The sequence below is a fragment of the Artibeus jamaicensis genome, unplaced genomic scaffold (genome assembly GCF_021234435.1).
Source record: "Artibeus jamaicensis isolate MK-2021 breed Jamaican fruit bat unplaced genomic scaffold, CSHL_Jam_final contig_944, whole genome shotgun sequence".
Classification (NCBI taxonomy): domain Eukaryota; kingdom Metazoa; phylum Chordata; class Mammalia; order Chiroptera; family Phyllostomidae; genus Artibeus; species Artibeus jamaicensis.
Genome location: NW_026522020.1, coordinates 161,208 through 176,045, shown reverse-complemented (window position 1 = coordinate 176,045; position 14,838 = coordinate 161,208). Strand labels below are relative to the sequence as shown.

The following is a 14,838-nucleotide window of genomic DNA, read 5'->3' as shown; positions in this document are numbered from 1 at the left end:
ACTTAGAAAACAGTATTAGATTAAAATTTAGATGCTTAATTAATAAAAGTGTATTAATCACTTCTTTTTACCTCTTTTTCTGCATCTTTTCAAAGGTCCAGTTTTGACTGCTTTTATCCCTGAGGGGGAAAAAGAAAATAACATATATGTCTCTTGTTTATGAAATTGCATTGTGAATAGTAGTGTTGTGGAAAAATGCCATTCAAGTAAAAACTCTTCAGGAGCTTGTCTAGTACTTCAATAAAACTATTGAATGCCTAGTTCAGGATTAAGAAACTGTTTTCTGTAAGGGGCCAGACCGTAATTATATTTAAGGCCTATAATTACTCAATGCTGCTGTCATATTGTGAAATTCTTCATAGGTAATACATAAATAAAAAGAGGTGGCTGTGGATGTGTTCCAATAAAACTTCATTAAACAATGGCTGGGTTTACTCTATGGGCCAGAATTTGCTGAACCCAGGCCTAGACTCAGTTACAAGGATGATACTTAACTGAGATTTGTTCTAAATTTCTTCTGCTAATGTCTCCAAATTATTCCAGATAACTTTGTATTATGCACTATGTCTTATGTATTTCCCAAGCAACAGGCTGAAGAATGATGAAGTTGGACACTTGTTGAGAGCTTGCTTTGTGCTAGAACCATTCTTAGATCTTAGTTGCATTAATTCACTTCATTGTTAGAACAAATGTTTCAAATAAGAACTAACACTACCTTCATTCACTAGGTGAGGAAATAAATGTGTAGAGATAGATATTCCAATTAAATAAGGTACCGGAGATTTCCTCTGATAGAGAGACAGAGATATAAGGCAGTAATATGAGGTCTCGAGGATAGATCTCATGGTGAACTCTACCAATCAGATAGCTGCCACAAACCTAATCTTGCCAGTAGATTTTTATGCTAATTATGGAGGAAAAATGAGAAAAGATTTAAAAACTAACCCAGTTAAAGGAAACAGATAGAAATTGATGCCCAAGTTCTAAAGGTTATAGGGATAAAGATAACAAAATATCTTGGAAGATTAGGGTACACCACTGACTATAACCTGAGTCTGTTCATCACCAGCTATTATCGGCAAATGTACATTCTCCTCCTCTTAGTTTCTCTCTATTTAAATCCTCCTGGGTCTAGTGGGTGAGCGAGGCTCCCCTTCCATTAAAACCTTCAGGTTTACAGACAACTTCAGGGTAAACAAACAGATGCTCCATGTTCTCCAGCCAGTTTTCAGCATGAAAATATTGGGCTGAAACACCGAATCCCATGTGTCAAGGTGCGGAGGAGCTTTGCTTTCAATGGTTGTGAGTTAGCATGTTCCAGCACCTCATTGTTGTCTTACGTCTAGGAAGGAAAATGTCTGGACAAAGTAAGGTTTAACTTTTCTTGGGTCTACTGTCTTAATAACGCTAAACCTCACATTAACCCTTATAAATAATAATGTAGCCAGAAAAATTAAGATCAATACAAAATAACTTTCTTAATAGTTAGGTCTACTCATTAGAGAAAAAAAGTATATCAGGTTGCCTCAGAGTATCGAGGCTGAAGCCTCAATACCCAAGAACAATACAATAGGAGCCTAGTACACCTATATCTTAAAGAAAGAGGCAAGTCTAGCCGTGCTGCAGAGAACATGGTAGGGGACAGTGAGGCCGGTTCTGCCAGCATAAGCCTTTCCTACCACCAGGCCTAGAGAGGAACCAACATTTCCTTGGAGAGAATTGTCAGACTCCTCTCTTTAAACCAAGAGAGAAGGTGTTAAAAGACCCACACATGAGATGGACTCTGTCCTTGGGAACGTAGGAGAGACTGTTAGGTTCATCTCTAAGAAATGTAAAGATGAAGGTCATGACTAGAGCAGGCTGCAGTGGGAGAAAGGCTGAGCTTGGAGCCAGCAAGGGAGTCAATAAAGAAGCATGATTTCCATGGCTTGGTTGGATCCCTGTGGATGGGACCTGGACCCGGTGTTTGTGAGAAATACTCTGGCCAAGAGAACCACCTGAAGTGATGAGGCAACTGCAGCAAAGTGCAGACCTTTCAGAAGGTCCATCCAATGTCTTAATTCCCAAGCAAGTTGGCCACCATTTAACTACTGAGAGATGGTAACATACTGAGTCTACTACACTAGGAGAAAATTTATACCAAATTTCCTCTCCTTCCTTCTCCCTTGCCAGTTTTGTGGCTGAAAAAAAAAGAGTTTTGGACTATAATTTGTCTATAATTTGACAACTCTGTCTGTAGATTTGAGACGGGGACTGGCTGAGTGGGAAGCAAGATCATGATGGGGCAGCCTAACAGGAGATTATTTTGGCTTTACCTGCTTCCCTCACTTCTCCTTCGCATTAGCCTTCTTCTGGCTGAAAGGGAAGCTCACTGGGGTCCTAGAGTTTTCTCCATATTGCACAAGGAGGAGGCTTTGCATCTTAGATTCTATACATGGTGGGGGTAGAGTGTGGCAAAGAACTGAGAATCTGACTCCATAAAAACAGATGTAACAGTTTAAAAGTGAACTTCAGAATGAGGAGCTGCTATTCATGCCCCTCCAACCGGCACTAAAGTTTAGGGGAATCCATTAAAGACACTTCTTCAGTTCCTGTTCACCATGCAGAAGAGAGAACTGTTGGCAGTGCAGCGGAAGATCCACAGGATGTTGAAGCTGTGTATGAAGCTGGAACAGGCCTTGGAGGTCAGTCAGTCTCTTTGTTATTACTTATTATCTCATTTTATTTTACTTTCCAGATGAGTAAGAAGAGGTGAAGCACACAATTACCTCAAGGTGGTGGGACATGAAGAAAGCAGCTGAATGACTTGTGAGTTACACAGTGGTTTATGGTCACTACAGTTGGCCTTTGACCAACTTGTGGGTTAGGGGTGTGGATGCCCACCCACCCAGTTGAAAATCTGGGTGTAACTTTTTACTCTATAGTCAGCCTTCACATATGCAGATGCAACCAGCTTCAAATAGAAAATAGTATTTTCCATCTTCAATTGGGAATCCGTGGTTGGGTAAACAAAAAACAGTTTTCAATCTGTGTTTGGTTGACTCTCCAGATGTGAAACCTAAAAAAACCTTACTATAAATGGACAGGTGCAGTTCAAACCTGCGTTGTTCAAGGGTCAGCTGTGTTTCCAGCCTGAAAGTTGTCGGGTCAGCACAGGTAGCCCTGCTGTGGCCCCTGGGCCCCAGGTCTTGGCTGTAGATTCGTCACCAACATACTTGTTTGCAGTGTTATCGTCCTTCAATCCCTGGTGCATTTCAGAATTGATTAAATCTGATATATTTCTCAACAGTTAGCACAGTTACATAAAGTGATTAGAGAGATAGGTTTGTTACTAAAAGCAAAGAGTAAAGCACGAGAATTTAGCTGTTCAGTTATTGAAATGGGTCCATCTTTAAAAACTTTACCTTTTGGTTTGCTTCTTATCCTTGAGACTCTGTAACTCAGAGCTTGAAGTCTATGTGTGCTTCTGTTTTTCCCTGAAAACAACAACAACAACAACCCCCCCAATTGCTGTGAAAAGTTGCATTGTATATATTATTGCTTAAAAAATTCCATTTTAATATAACTTTTTAAGAGGCTAATGCAGAAAGAAAAAAAATAACCCATAGTCTTATCAAACCTTAGATGTTTAATGTAGGTTCATCTTAGATTTCATTTTCTTTACCCTCACATTAATCTTCATTCATTTATAACCACATTCATTAAAAAATAATTTAAGACATAGTTTTATTTGTATCTGAAGGAATGCTGAGAAGAATGATGAGCATTCATAGTTGTTTATTATGTGCCAGGCATGAACACAAGATCCTTGTGTCTACTAATATAATTAGGAGATAGAAACTTCTACTATCCCCATTACCAATGAAAAAATGGAAGCATCCAGAAATTAAAATAATTAAGTGTAGCAATGTAGATTCCCTTTGGTTGAAAGGCAGAAATCAAAGGCAGCAATGCAAGAATTTGGGTTGTCTAGAGAGTCCAGATGATGAACTACCTAGATGAAGCCCTGGCCATTATTTTAGCCTTAAATGAAGGATTTTGGGCTGAAAGTACAGTGAAAGTGACAACATGGATTTGGACAAAAAATCAGGATATAAGAAACTAACCAATTGAATTCTACCCAAGGAGAATTCAAAAAAGTTTAAAGTGTTAAGAAAATGTACAAGTAAAGGAAACACTCTTCAGTTGAAAAAAAGTATTTCAAATCTTAGAAAGCCTTAGAGTTAGAGACATCAAAAAAGAGTTGATTTTAGAGAGGAGGGAATTTCAGGGGAAAAAGGGGAAGGATTTACAGGAACTAGTATAAAGGACACATGGACAACAACTAAGGGGGGTGGAAATGGGAGGGAAGTGGGAAGCACTGAGGGGGTGGGCTGGAATGGGAGTAAAAGACAGAAAACTGTACTTGAACAACAATTAAATAAAAATAAATAAATAAATATCAACTATACTCACACACAAAAAAGAGTTGATTGAAACCCTCTCTCTGGAGAGTATGCTCCTACACTGAGCGGGTGATGAAGTGTGGGTGGAAAGAGAGTAAGCCATGTGCAGACCGATCTCCCGAGTGCCATGTTCATGAAGGACCATGAAGACAGGACCATGAAGTGCTCTCTCTCTCTCTCTCTCTCTCTCTGTCAATCTCTCCCTCTTTCCCTCCAGTTCTATGGTGGGACTACAATTTGGGTTTGTTCAGCAGCAGACATCTCAGACAAACACATTCTCTTTGTGTCCCTTTGTGTCTTTCTCTGGTAGTATTGGGTTCACCTTCCATCAAACCTGTTGAGGCCATATAAATTAAAGGTATAAAAGAAAACTGGCTCAGCTTACCAGAGATCTCTTTCTTGGAAAATTGGGGTCTTAAGACATACTACTAATATACAGCTACTGGGCTTTTATTTATAATTGTTCTGTCTTGCTCCCCAGTTGTTCCTCCTGGTTTATCTGCACACAAATGTGGGACCTTCTTCTCCACCAGCTGCTGCCTTGCCTGGTCTGCCAGTCTCTACCTCACCCAACCCTGAGCCTCCAGTTGCCTTCCCTCGATTCGAGTCCTCTCCATCCTGGCTGCCCATCTCCACCCGCCCTACCAGTCTGGATGAATATTTCTTCTTTAACCACTTGGTTGTCAGACTTCCATACAGTTTGATTTCCTGGCAGTTCTGGGTATTTTTGTTTTTAAATTTGTTGTTGTTCTTCTTTTGGTTGTGCGAGGAGGCACGGTGTATCTACCTACACCTCCACCTTGACTGGAAGTCGGCTCAGGCTTTTTAGTGTTGAATGAAAATATATCACTGCTGCCAAAAGGGACTAGCACAGCTCTGGGGCTTATCTAAGATCGGCCTGGGACAGGAAAAAATTATTTGAGAGAGTATATTTCAAAAGGAAGCAGGAGAAAAACCAAACATGATGTCTGCTTAGATTACCAAGTCCAACTATTTTTATAAAAGCAGTAAGAAAAAGAGGTTTCACAAAAGCTCAGAGGAGAAAAATCTTAGTCCTGGGTAAGTATAACTGGAGAAATAATCCAGATGGTAAAGATAGGCATAGAGGTAAAATAATAAAGATACTAGGCATTTATGTATAAATTTATTTATGTTGTATTTAAATGTTTATATTCATATTATTTAAACAAATACATTTATATATTTATATATATAATATACAGGGTCTGGCAGAAGTAAGGCTTGCTTTAGTGTAGTTGGTAAGGTAATAATATGGGTCTAATAGTTTATAGCTTTAATTTGAATATTTCATCTAAAATGTCATGTGGTGTGCTTGAGTGTGATATTGTTATATTACAGAATTACATGCTTATGATTTTGTATTAAAAGATTTGTAATAAAAAGGGGGTATTATTTGTGCTGGACCCTGTGTAATATATTATACATGTAAAGCAAAGTGACAGAAATACTCAGAGGAAATGAAAAGGAAACAAAATTTATGCAAATATGTTTTAACTCCAGAGGAAAAAATCCTGCCACCTGCACAGTGCCAGGTAAACTTAGTAGCAGTATTTTATATGATATGATGCTAGGGAATGAATAAAAGAAATAAAGCGTACAAAAGACACATAAGTAGAACTGGAGAAGGAGGGGAAAAAGAAGAGAAGCAAAGAAGAGGAAGAAAAGGAGGAATGCACTAGAATGAAAAATTGCGGAATCCGGTTCTGAGAATAGACAGTCATTCATGATCTTTATCCTTTGCTGCACCCAGTGTGCTGTATGCCCTGGTTAAGTATGGTTTAAATAACTGCATTTCCCAGGCTTACATCTGATGTGATACCAGGACTCTATCTTCTGTTTAGTTGATTTAAGTTCTTTCTGCCTGTTTCTCCTTATTCTGTCAAGGGCTGTGTTCATTAGTTACAACAAACCTTTCTAATGCTGTTTCCTGCTTCCCAATTTCCCACATGGCTTTTCTCTGGCCACATACCTCTGGGCTGCATTCAGGTTCCAGCTCCTTTTCTTGCCAAAGGGTCTCAGGTTGACAAGAAGGCCAATGGGGAATTTGAATTTCCCTTCTTATTTGAGGAAATTAATGACTTTGAATGAAAACATGGAGGGTAAGCAGGCAGACAGCTATTTGTTAGCCATAATTATTTTTTCTTTCTTTCATAGGAATAGAGTTGCAGATAGACTCATGGCTGCCTGGCTAGAGATTATATTTCTCAGCCTCACTTACAACTAGCTCTGGCTATGTGACTACGTTTGGCTAATGGATACGAGCAGAAGACTCTGGGCCTTTCCATGAAAAGAAGTAGATGGGTGACTTCCCTTCCAATTTCTCCTCTGCCCACTGGTGGGGTAACAATGGCAGCCAGGTCAGCTTTCTAGAGAGGGAAACCATATGTTAAGAAAGGCAGATTCTTACTACCACTTCTGGACTGTTAGATGAAAGAGAAGCAAATGATGTGATTTAAGCCACAGTATTTTAGGTTCTCTTTGTTACAATGATTCAGCCTATACTCTAAGCAATTCATTAATTATGAAACCCACAGAAGATTTCGGGGCTATGGCAAACAGAGGGTCCAGCAGAAAGACCAGGTCTGTAGTAAGCTCACAAGTGTGAATCTCCACTTTTATTCTTACCTTTTAGAAAATTATTAATTTTATCTATGTGTCTTCTCTTTTCTCCTTTAAACAGAAAAGAAAATAATCATTTAGGATTATAAACAGAGCTTATATATCTATATCTATCTATCATCTATCATCTATCTTTATATATATAAAGCTTTATATATCAGTAAACTTCAAGTATTTTATTTTTGTTTTCATTCAACTTTTTGTGGGGCTAAATTCCCAGCTACCAATGCCCCCTCTTGGTTGTTACCACACTGAAAACAACAACAGCAATAAAGACAACCTACCTTTACACAGTACCAGTTATCGACAGTGTGCCTTTATTAGTACATATTCACATGAGGTTTTCTCATCCAAGATAAGGAAAATATAAAAAGCAGCTGAAGTCAGGCAGAAGCTGACAGCAAATGAGTGTCAGGGAGATCAAGGAACAATAGTTCTCAGACACCCTGTGTTTCACAGGCTTGCTTTGAATGCTGGCAGAGGCTGGTTCATGAGGTTTAAGGAAAGAAGCCACCTCCATAACATCAAAGTGCAAGGTGAAGCTGAAAGTACTGATTCAGAAGCTGCAGGAAGTTATCTGAAGATCTAGCTAAGATAACTAATGAAGGTGGCTACACTAAACAACAGATTTTCAATGTAGAAAAAAACAGCTCTATACTGACAGAAGATTCCATGTAGGGCTTTCATAGCTAGAGAAGAGAAGTCAGTGCAGGCTTTGAAGAGGGGTGTCCAACCTTTTGGCATCTCTGGGCCACAATGGAAGAAGATAAATTGTCTTGGGCCATATATTAAATCCATTGCAACATGTAATCATAACAATAATCTCATAATATTTTAGGTAAATTTATAATTTTGTGTTGGACCACCTTCATAGTCATTGAGGGCTGCATGCAGTCCTTGGGCTGCAGGTTGGACACCCCTGTGGCTTCAAAGGATAGATTGACTTTCCTGTGAGAGACTAATGCAGCTGTGACTTTAGGCTGAAGCAAGTGCTCATTTACATTCTGAAAATGCCATTGCCCTTAAGAATTACACTACATCTACTCAGCCTGTGCTCTATAGATGCAACAACATAGCCTGGTTGACAGCACATCTTGTTTACAACGTGGTTTACTGAACATTTAAAGCCCACTGTTGAGGACTGCTGCCAGAAAAAATATTCCATTTAAAATATTACTGCCCATTGACAATGCACTTGGTCACCCAAGAACTCAGATGAAGATATACAATGATATTAATGTTGCTTTCATGCGTGCTAAGGCAATATCCATTTAGCAGCCCATGGGTCGAGGAGTAATTTTGACTTTCAAGTTTTACTACATAAGAAATACATTTCATAAGAATACAGCTGTCATGCATAGCTATTCTTCTGATGTATCTGAGAAAAGTAAATGGAAAATCTTTTGGAAAGGATTCACCATTATAGATGCCATTAAGAACATTCTTGATTCATAGAAAGAGGTCAAAATACCAACATTCCCTAGAATTTGGAGGAAGTTGACTCCAACTATCCTGGATGACTTTGAGGGCTCAAGAATTTAGTGAAGAAAGTAGTTGCAGATGTGGTGGAAATAGCAAGAAAACTAGAAAATGGAATTGGAGCCTGAAGATGTGACTGAATTGTTGTAATCTCATGATAAAACTTTAACAAATGAGGAGCTGCTTCTTTTGGATGAGCAAAGAAAGTGGTTTCTTGAGATGGAATCTACACATGGTGAAGAAGCGGTGAGGATTGTTGAATTACAACAAAAGGTTTAGAATATTACATAAAATTAGTTGACAAAACAGTGGCAAGGATTGAGATCATTGAATGCAATTTTGAAAGAAACTCTACTGTGGGTAAAATGGTATCAAACAACACCACATGCCCCAGAGAAATCATTTATGAAAGGAAGTCACAATAAATACAGCAAACTTCATTTAAAAAAATTGCTGCAGTCACCCCAGCCTTCAGCAACCATCCCCCTAATCAGTCAGAGGCCACCAACACTGAGGCAAGACCTTCCACCAGCAAAAGAATTATGACTCCCTGAAGGCTCAGATAATGGTTAGCACTTTTTAACAATGAAATATTCTTTAATTAAGATATATACATTGTTTTTTTAGATAATGACATTGCATACTTTAAATAGACTACACTATAGTCTAAACACCTTTTATATGCATTGGGAAACAAAAAAATTTGTGTGACTCAGTTTATTGCAATTTTGCTTCATTACAGTGGTCTGGAACCAAATTTGCAATATTTCTGATGTATGCTTGTAGTACATTTTTTCTTAACTAATTTAGCAAACTCTGTATTTTTTGCCATATGTCCACTGAAGTCTCTGTTTAGTTAGTCAGCTAATGATTGGAAAGAAATTTTCTTAAGTATCTAGAACTAATAGCTCTCCTAGCCTTTGTCAGTGGGGCTCTGTGCAAGTGTTGGTGCATGCCTTCAACACACAGCTAGGCAGTTTACACCTCTACCTTCTATCTCAATTCCTACTCGCACAGAGCCTCAAGGCTAGCCAAGAGTGAGAGCTCAGGGCTTTCTTAGGTCTTTCCTGAGTGTGAATAGATCTGGGTATGTATATTTTCCTAGAAATTTATGTGGCCACCTGGATGGTCAGGAATACATTGGAGTTTTATATATAGATGTATATCTTCAATATATTGCATGCAATATACATTTATATGTATATGGCTTTATTTATATATTTATTTTATATATAAATATTTCATACAATATATTTATATAGAATTTATAATTATATTTCTTATGTTTTATAATTAAATAAATACATCATGCTATTTATTTTCTGTACCTTGATAAAATAAGTAGCATAGACAGTAGGTAGAAAATAGATAGGGGGAGGGCAAGAATAGTATGGGAAATACAGAATCTAAAGAATTTGAGACATGTGGTCATGAACTAAAGGGGGGGGAATGGTGGGGGAGAGGGTGTGGAGGGGAATGAAGGGGGGAAATAGAACACTTGTAATGGCATAATCAATAAAATATATTAAAAATAAATACATCAATATATTTATAGATATGATTTAACAGTGTTGAACTGAGAAATTTCATAAGAAGATAAGTCTTGTAAAATATGGAGCTGTGTCTATTTGTAACCATCACCATTTGTTCTGTTCTCTGTTAATATAAATTTGTCCATGGCAGAGTTCTTTGAAGGGGTCTTGTAATACTCCCTCAAATTAGAAATTATTCCTACCTAAGACAGTTAATTCTAATTGGTTGTCTTGATAATTTTGGGGACTGGCCATACTATTTTTATGTGATACCTGGATCCCTAAACTGTATACATGCTTGTAAGATTTCATATTAAATCAGAAAAAGATCCTTGGCATTCTGATTTCCTCATATAAGTAGGCAATAAAATGGCCATAAATTTTCTATTAAAATAAAAATTTTGAGAGTCTTGTTTCATTTAAATTCCCTCCAGCTATTCTGTAATGGGAAAACAAGACATTCATAATAAGAAACAGATTTGTACAACATATAATTTAAAAAAAAAAAGAATGAGAAAATTCTTAGTGGAAGAATGCTAAATAACAGATGAATAAATGGGTAGAAGTCTCTGTCCTCTCCAAGTTAAACTGCAGATTCAATTAATTTCTGTGCAAAGATCTCAACTTGGGAAGGAGATGGGAGAAACTTTTTTGAGTTGATTCTAAAATTCATTCCTAATGAGTCATCAGGATGGTGGTACCTCTGAGATCAACTTTCTTTTCTGTAGAACCTTCCACCACAAAACAAAAACTAGTAGATAGACAGGTAAAGGCATGATGTGATCAAAGAGGTATTCCAAGCATGATGTAGTAATGGAGGGAATATTTTCATGATTCCCACTTCACATATACACAAAGAAGCAAAGCTCAGGGATTATAGATGTAGACATTAAAAATAATCAGATACTTAAAATATAGACATATCAAATATAGAATAATATTTAAAAACTCTTCAGCTAGAGATGGCTATTGTAAATATGATAGGAAACCCAAGAATTAGAGAGAAAAAGGTGACAATTTGACTACCTATATATTTATAACTTCTCTAGGACAAAAGATTACATTAATAAATCAAAAAATAAAAACAACAAATTGGACAACATACTAGCAACATATATGACCATACATAAGAATTTCTAAAAAAAGTCTCTGTATTCATCCAGCATCATAAGAAGACAAGCATTGTAACAGTAAACATGGACACAGTATTCTGTGACAAAGGGTTCTATGAAGAACAACAAATGACCAAAACAAATAAAAAACACTCAACCACACTAAAATGAAAGTAGTTCATGTTAAAGCAGCCTTAAATTAGACTTTTTGTAACTCTTAAAATATTAAATGTTTTTATTATCTAGGTGTGGTGCATTAATTTTAAAAAGCAAGGAAAGGAAAAGTATACATACAATTAACCTAGTCAGATAAATAAAACTATATTCCAAAATGTACTCATCCATGAATAGAAAAATTCTGGAAAGATAAACACCAATGTTTATAAGCCACATATACTTTAAATTCAGAATGAAAACCAACATAAAGATATGAGCATTTTGAAAAACGTAGTTACTTTGAAAGGCATTTTTTTTGTCTTATGAAAGGCATGGAAAATAGTTATAATAAACTTTAGCATTAAAAAACAGTTAATCTGTGTCATAAAAATCAAATAAATTCTTATTCACTCTTACTTCTTTTTCCACTGTGTTTTTCCAAAGTAGAATTTTTTCCAATATCCATGATATCTGGAAAGTAACAGGTTGTGGTCAGAAAAAAAATTTATATATAAAAGTTACAAACCTTATGACAATTCACATTGTGGAAGACTGGAGTTTATAATGATGTCTAATTATCTAAATGATATTAAACAGCCCTAGCTGGATAGCTCAGTTGGTAGAGTGTCACCCTGATACCCCTAGGTTGCAGATTCCATCCCCAGCCAGGGCACATATAAGAATCGACCAAGGAATGCATACATAAGTGGAACAATAAATTGATGTCTCTCCCTTTCTCTCAAAAAAAAAAATTAAATGAATCAGGTACATATTGATATCTAAAGTCTTTATTTCGAGGCTTTGAAAAAACTCTTTGTTACTTATGTGTGTCAGTTTTCCTGATTCATGAAACAGGTTGGTAGTAAAAGTTATCCTGGTTAGGCTTTAGATTGCTTAGTGACAATTAAATAAGATCTTAGTTGAAAAGTTAATGAGAAATCACTATACAGTGTGTTTCTAAAACAATAAAATATTATTTTATGTCTGGCTCCAGAGGCTTTGAATAAAAGGATTTGGATCTTTGCTAGGAGACCAAGCTGTAAGTTCTGCCTCTTTACTAACTTAGCATCTATCAGTAGATGCTGGAGGGCAGCCTTCAAAACTATATGTTGAGTTTAAGAACAGGTATCTGAGGTCTTTTTCCTGACAGGTAGCAGGACCATTTATTTGCCTTTTGAGGTCCTTTCAGGGTTGTGACACTATTATTTTCCAACAGAACACATGGATTTCTTTGCTACATGAACAAAGGTGTAAGTCACTATATAAATCCAAAGATTGATATGCTCATATAGTATACAAGATATTGCCATTTTTTAATCAGTGTATTTGTACTACACCATCCGCATACAATCAACAGGATCCATTCTGTTAAACATGACTATAATCATGATCTCCTGCCTTCCTGCTGTTCCCAAAAGGGCCAGGTCAAGCAAATGTGGAAAACGAGATTCTGATGGACTGGATCCCTTCCTTACCAATGTGTGCTCAGAGTCAAGTGCAGCAGAAAACAGAAACTCTGATTTCAGACTCCTGACATCCTGCAGCCTGGGTCCTGTGACTCTCACCTTCATAACTGATGTACTCCCTGTTGGTGAACTGCTTCATCTATCTGGGTCCTTGAATGCTGATCATCTATCACTGACATCCTAAGTGTCTGTGGTGTCTGCTGAATCACCTCTACCCCAAGACCCTTGGGTAGCTTTACCCATATCAGATGCTTGGCTATTTTCAGTCCTTGCTTCTTGGCTTCTTGGAACACCTTTTGATAAACACATGACACGGGAACTCTTCTCATTTCCAAGTCCTTGGAGCTCTGCTCCTATGTTGTGATTTGTAAAGAATTTTAATTTGCAATTTTATTTTGTACCCCTTCCCTCCAATATCCTTCCCCCAGTACCTGTACTTCAAAAGATGGCTCAGCCTCTGAAATCTCTTAGTTTGTTGTTGCTCCTCATCATCTCTGCCTCTTCCTTTCAATCTGTTTTTTCTCTATTATCTTTTTCTCTTTGCCCCAACCTGCATCTTTGTTTTTCTATTTTTCCTTTATATGCTTCTCCCATCTATCCCTTAATGGTGTTTTTAACAAAAATTTGTATTTATTTTTATGTGATGCTTTTCTTTTCCTGAAATACTGTTACATTCATAGGTCCATACATACATATATATAATTATTAAAAATTTTGGTAAATATTTCATATAAATAAACGAGCTTTTGCCAGACAAATTTCCAAATGTTGGAATACAGAGAATGACTGATTCTTTCCATTCACTTAACAAGTTTGTTAAGCTTCTCTCATGTTCCAGGTGCTGAGATGGATGCTGATGCCCAATGTAGGGCAGATGAATGCTGATAACAATGTAGGACATACTGAAGCATCAATGCTTGTCAACCTTAAGAGCAACCATGACATTGACACATAAAGAAGTGAATACATTGAAACTTGAATGTCAGAACACAGATCACACAGAATAGTCTGGAGTGGGGTTAAGGCAGGAAGAACTAGCTTCACTTGAGATGAGGCACCTTTTCCAAAGGATGTGTCATGGAAGCAGGAGTTAGCTAGATCAGGGAGGAAAGGGACCAAGACAATAGCCCCAAATGGATGGAGAAGCATGTGCAAAGGTCTACATTCCACAAATGTAAGGAGTTTCAGATGCCTGAATTGCAATAGGGAAGTTAATGGTGACAGTGATGATGGAGAAAGAGGCAGGAGCCTCAAGGTAGGTGGCTTTGAGGGCCACAAAGAGAAATAACTTAATCCTAAAGGAAAGTAAAGGACATTGGATTTTATGTAGGATAGCAGCATGGATATATTTGAGAGAGATCACTGTAGCTCAGTCACTTAGAATATATTTGGTGGGACCAAGATTAGAAGCAGGAGGACAAGGAGCAGCTTGTAGATCTAGTTCCAGAGAGAAGGAAGGTAGATATTGATTAGTGACAGCATGGCGATGGACAGGGTGGAGGCATTTGAAAGGAGGAATTCGTAGAGTTAGGTTACAGAGGGCTATGTTAATTCAGGAGATGGTGATGTCACTGATGACTCTGAGGATATGAACTCGAAAGAATAGGCAAATTAATAGTGTGTTCTAGAGCTAGAGAACAGGAAGCAGCTGCTGGTTTTACGGAAAAACTGATGTGCTCAGTTTCAGAAGTGTTGAGTTTCATATTGAAAGACATCTAAGTGGTGAAGGCTGGGGTCTTTAGGACCTTGACCAGAGGTCTTTCTGAAACCTGGACGAGTGAGTTTGGAAGCTTAGAAGACAGGGCTGGTCTGGAGATGTATGTTTAGGAACCATTAAGTTGTGGATGGTGATTGAAGCTTTAAGAGTGAATGAAATGCCTGGTGAGGTCTCTAGTAATCTGGGTGAGTTCCAGGGGCCGCTTTAATACCTGGGGACACCTTACTCTGAAAACTCATTGCTAGTGTGAATCATCTCATGTGTAAATGTTGCTTTTGCCTCATGGTCATC

The 14,838-nt window shown here is 37.5% G+C and overlaps 1 protein-coding gene across 7 annotated transcripts in view; it reads right to left on the bottom strand.

The window, feature by feature from the left end:
• SP100 (SP100 nuclear antigen) overlaps window positions 1-14,838 on the bottom strand; it is an 83,635-nt gene that overhangs the window by 14,986 nt on the left and 53,811 nt on the right. For 6 of the 7 annotated variants that reach the window (XR_008389682.1, XM_053655279.1, XM_053655280.1 and 3 more), the window contains 5 exons: window positions 13,070-13,183; window positions 11,782-11,835; window positions 7,092-7,136; window positions 3,405-3,476; window positions 72-119 (listed from right to left, as the gene is read on the bottom strand). Coding sequence is in view for 6 of the 7 variants with exons in the window: in XM_053655279.1 (XP_053511254.1) it covers window positions 72-119; window positions 3,405-3,476; window positions 7,092-7,136; window positions 11,782-11,835; window positions 13,070-13,183 (333 nt within the window). In the remaining variant the exon portion in view is untranslated. The remainder of the gene's footprint in view (window positions 1-71; window positions 120-3,404; window positions 3,477-7,091; window positions 7,137-11,781; window positions 11,836-13,069; window positions 13,184-14,838) is intronic. The other variant, XM_053655274.1, reaches the window with a different exon arrangement.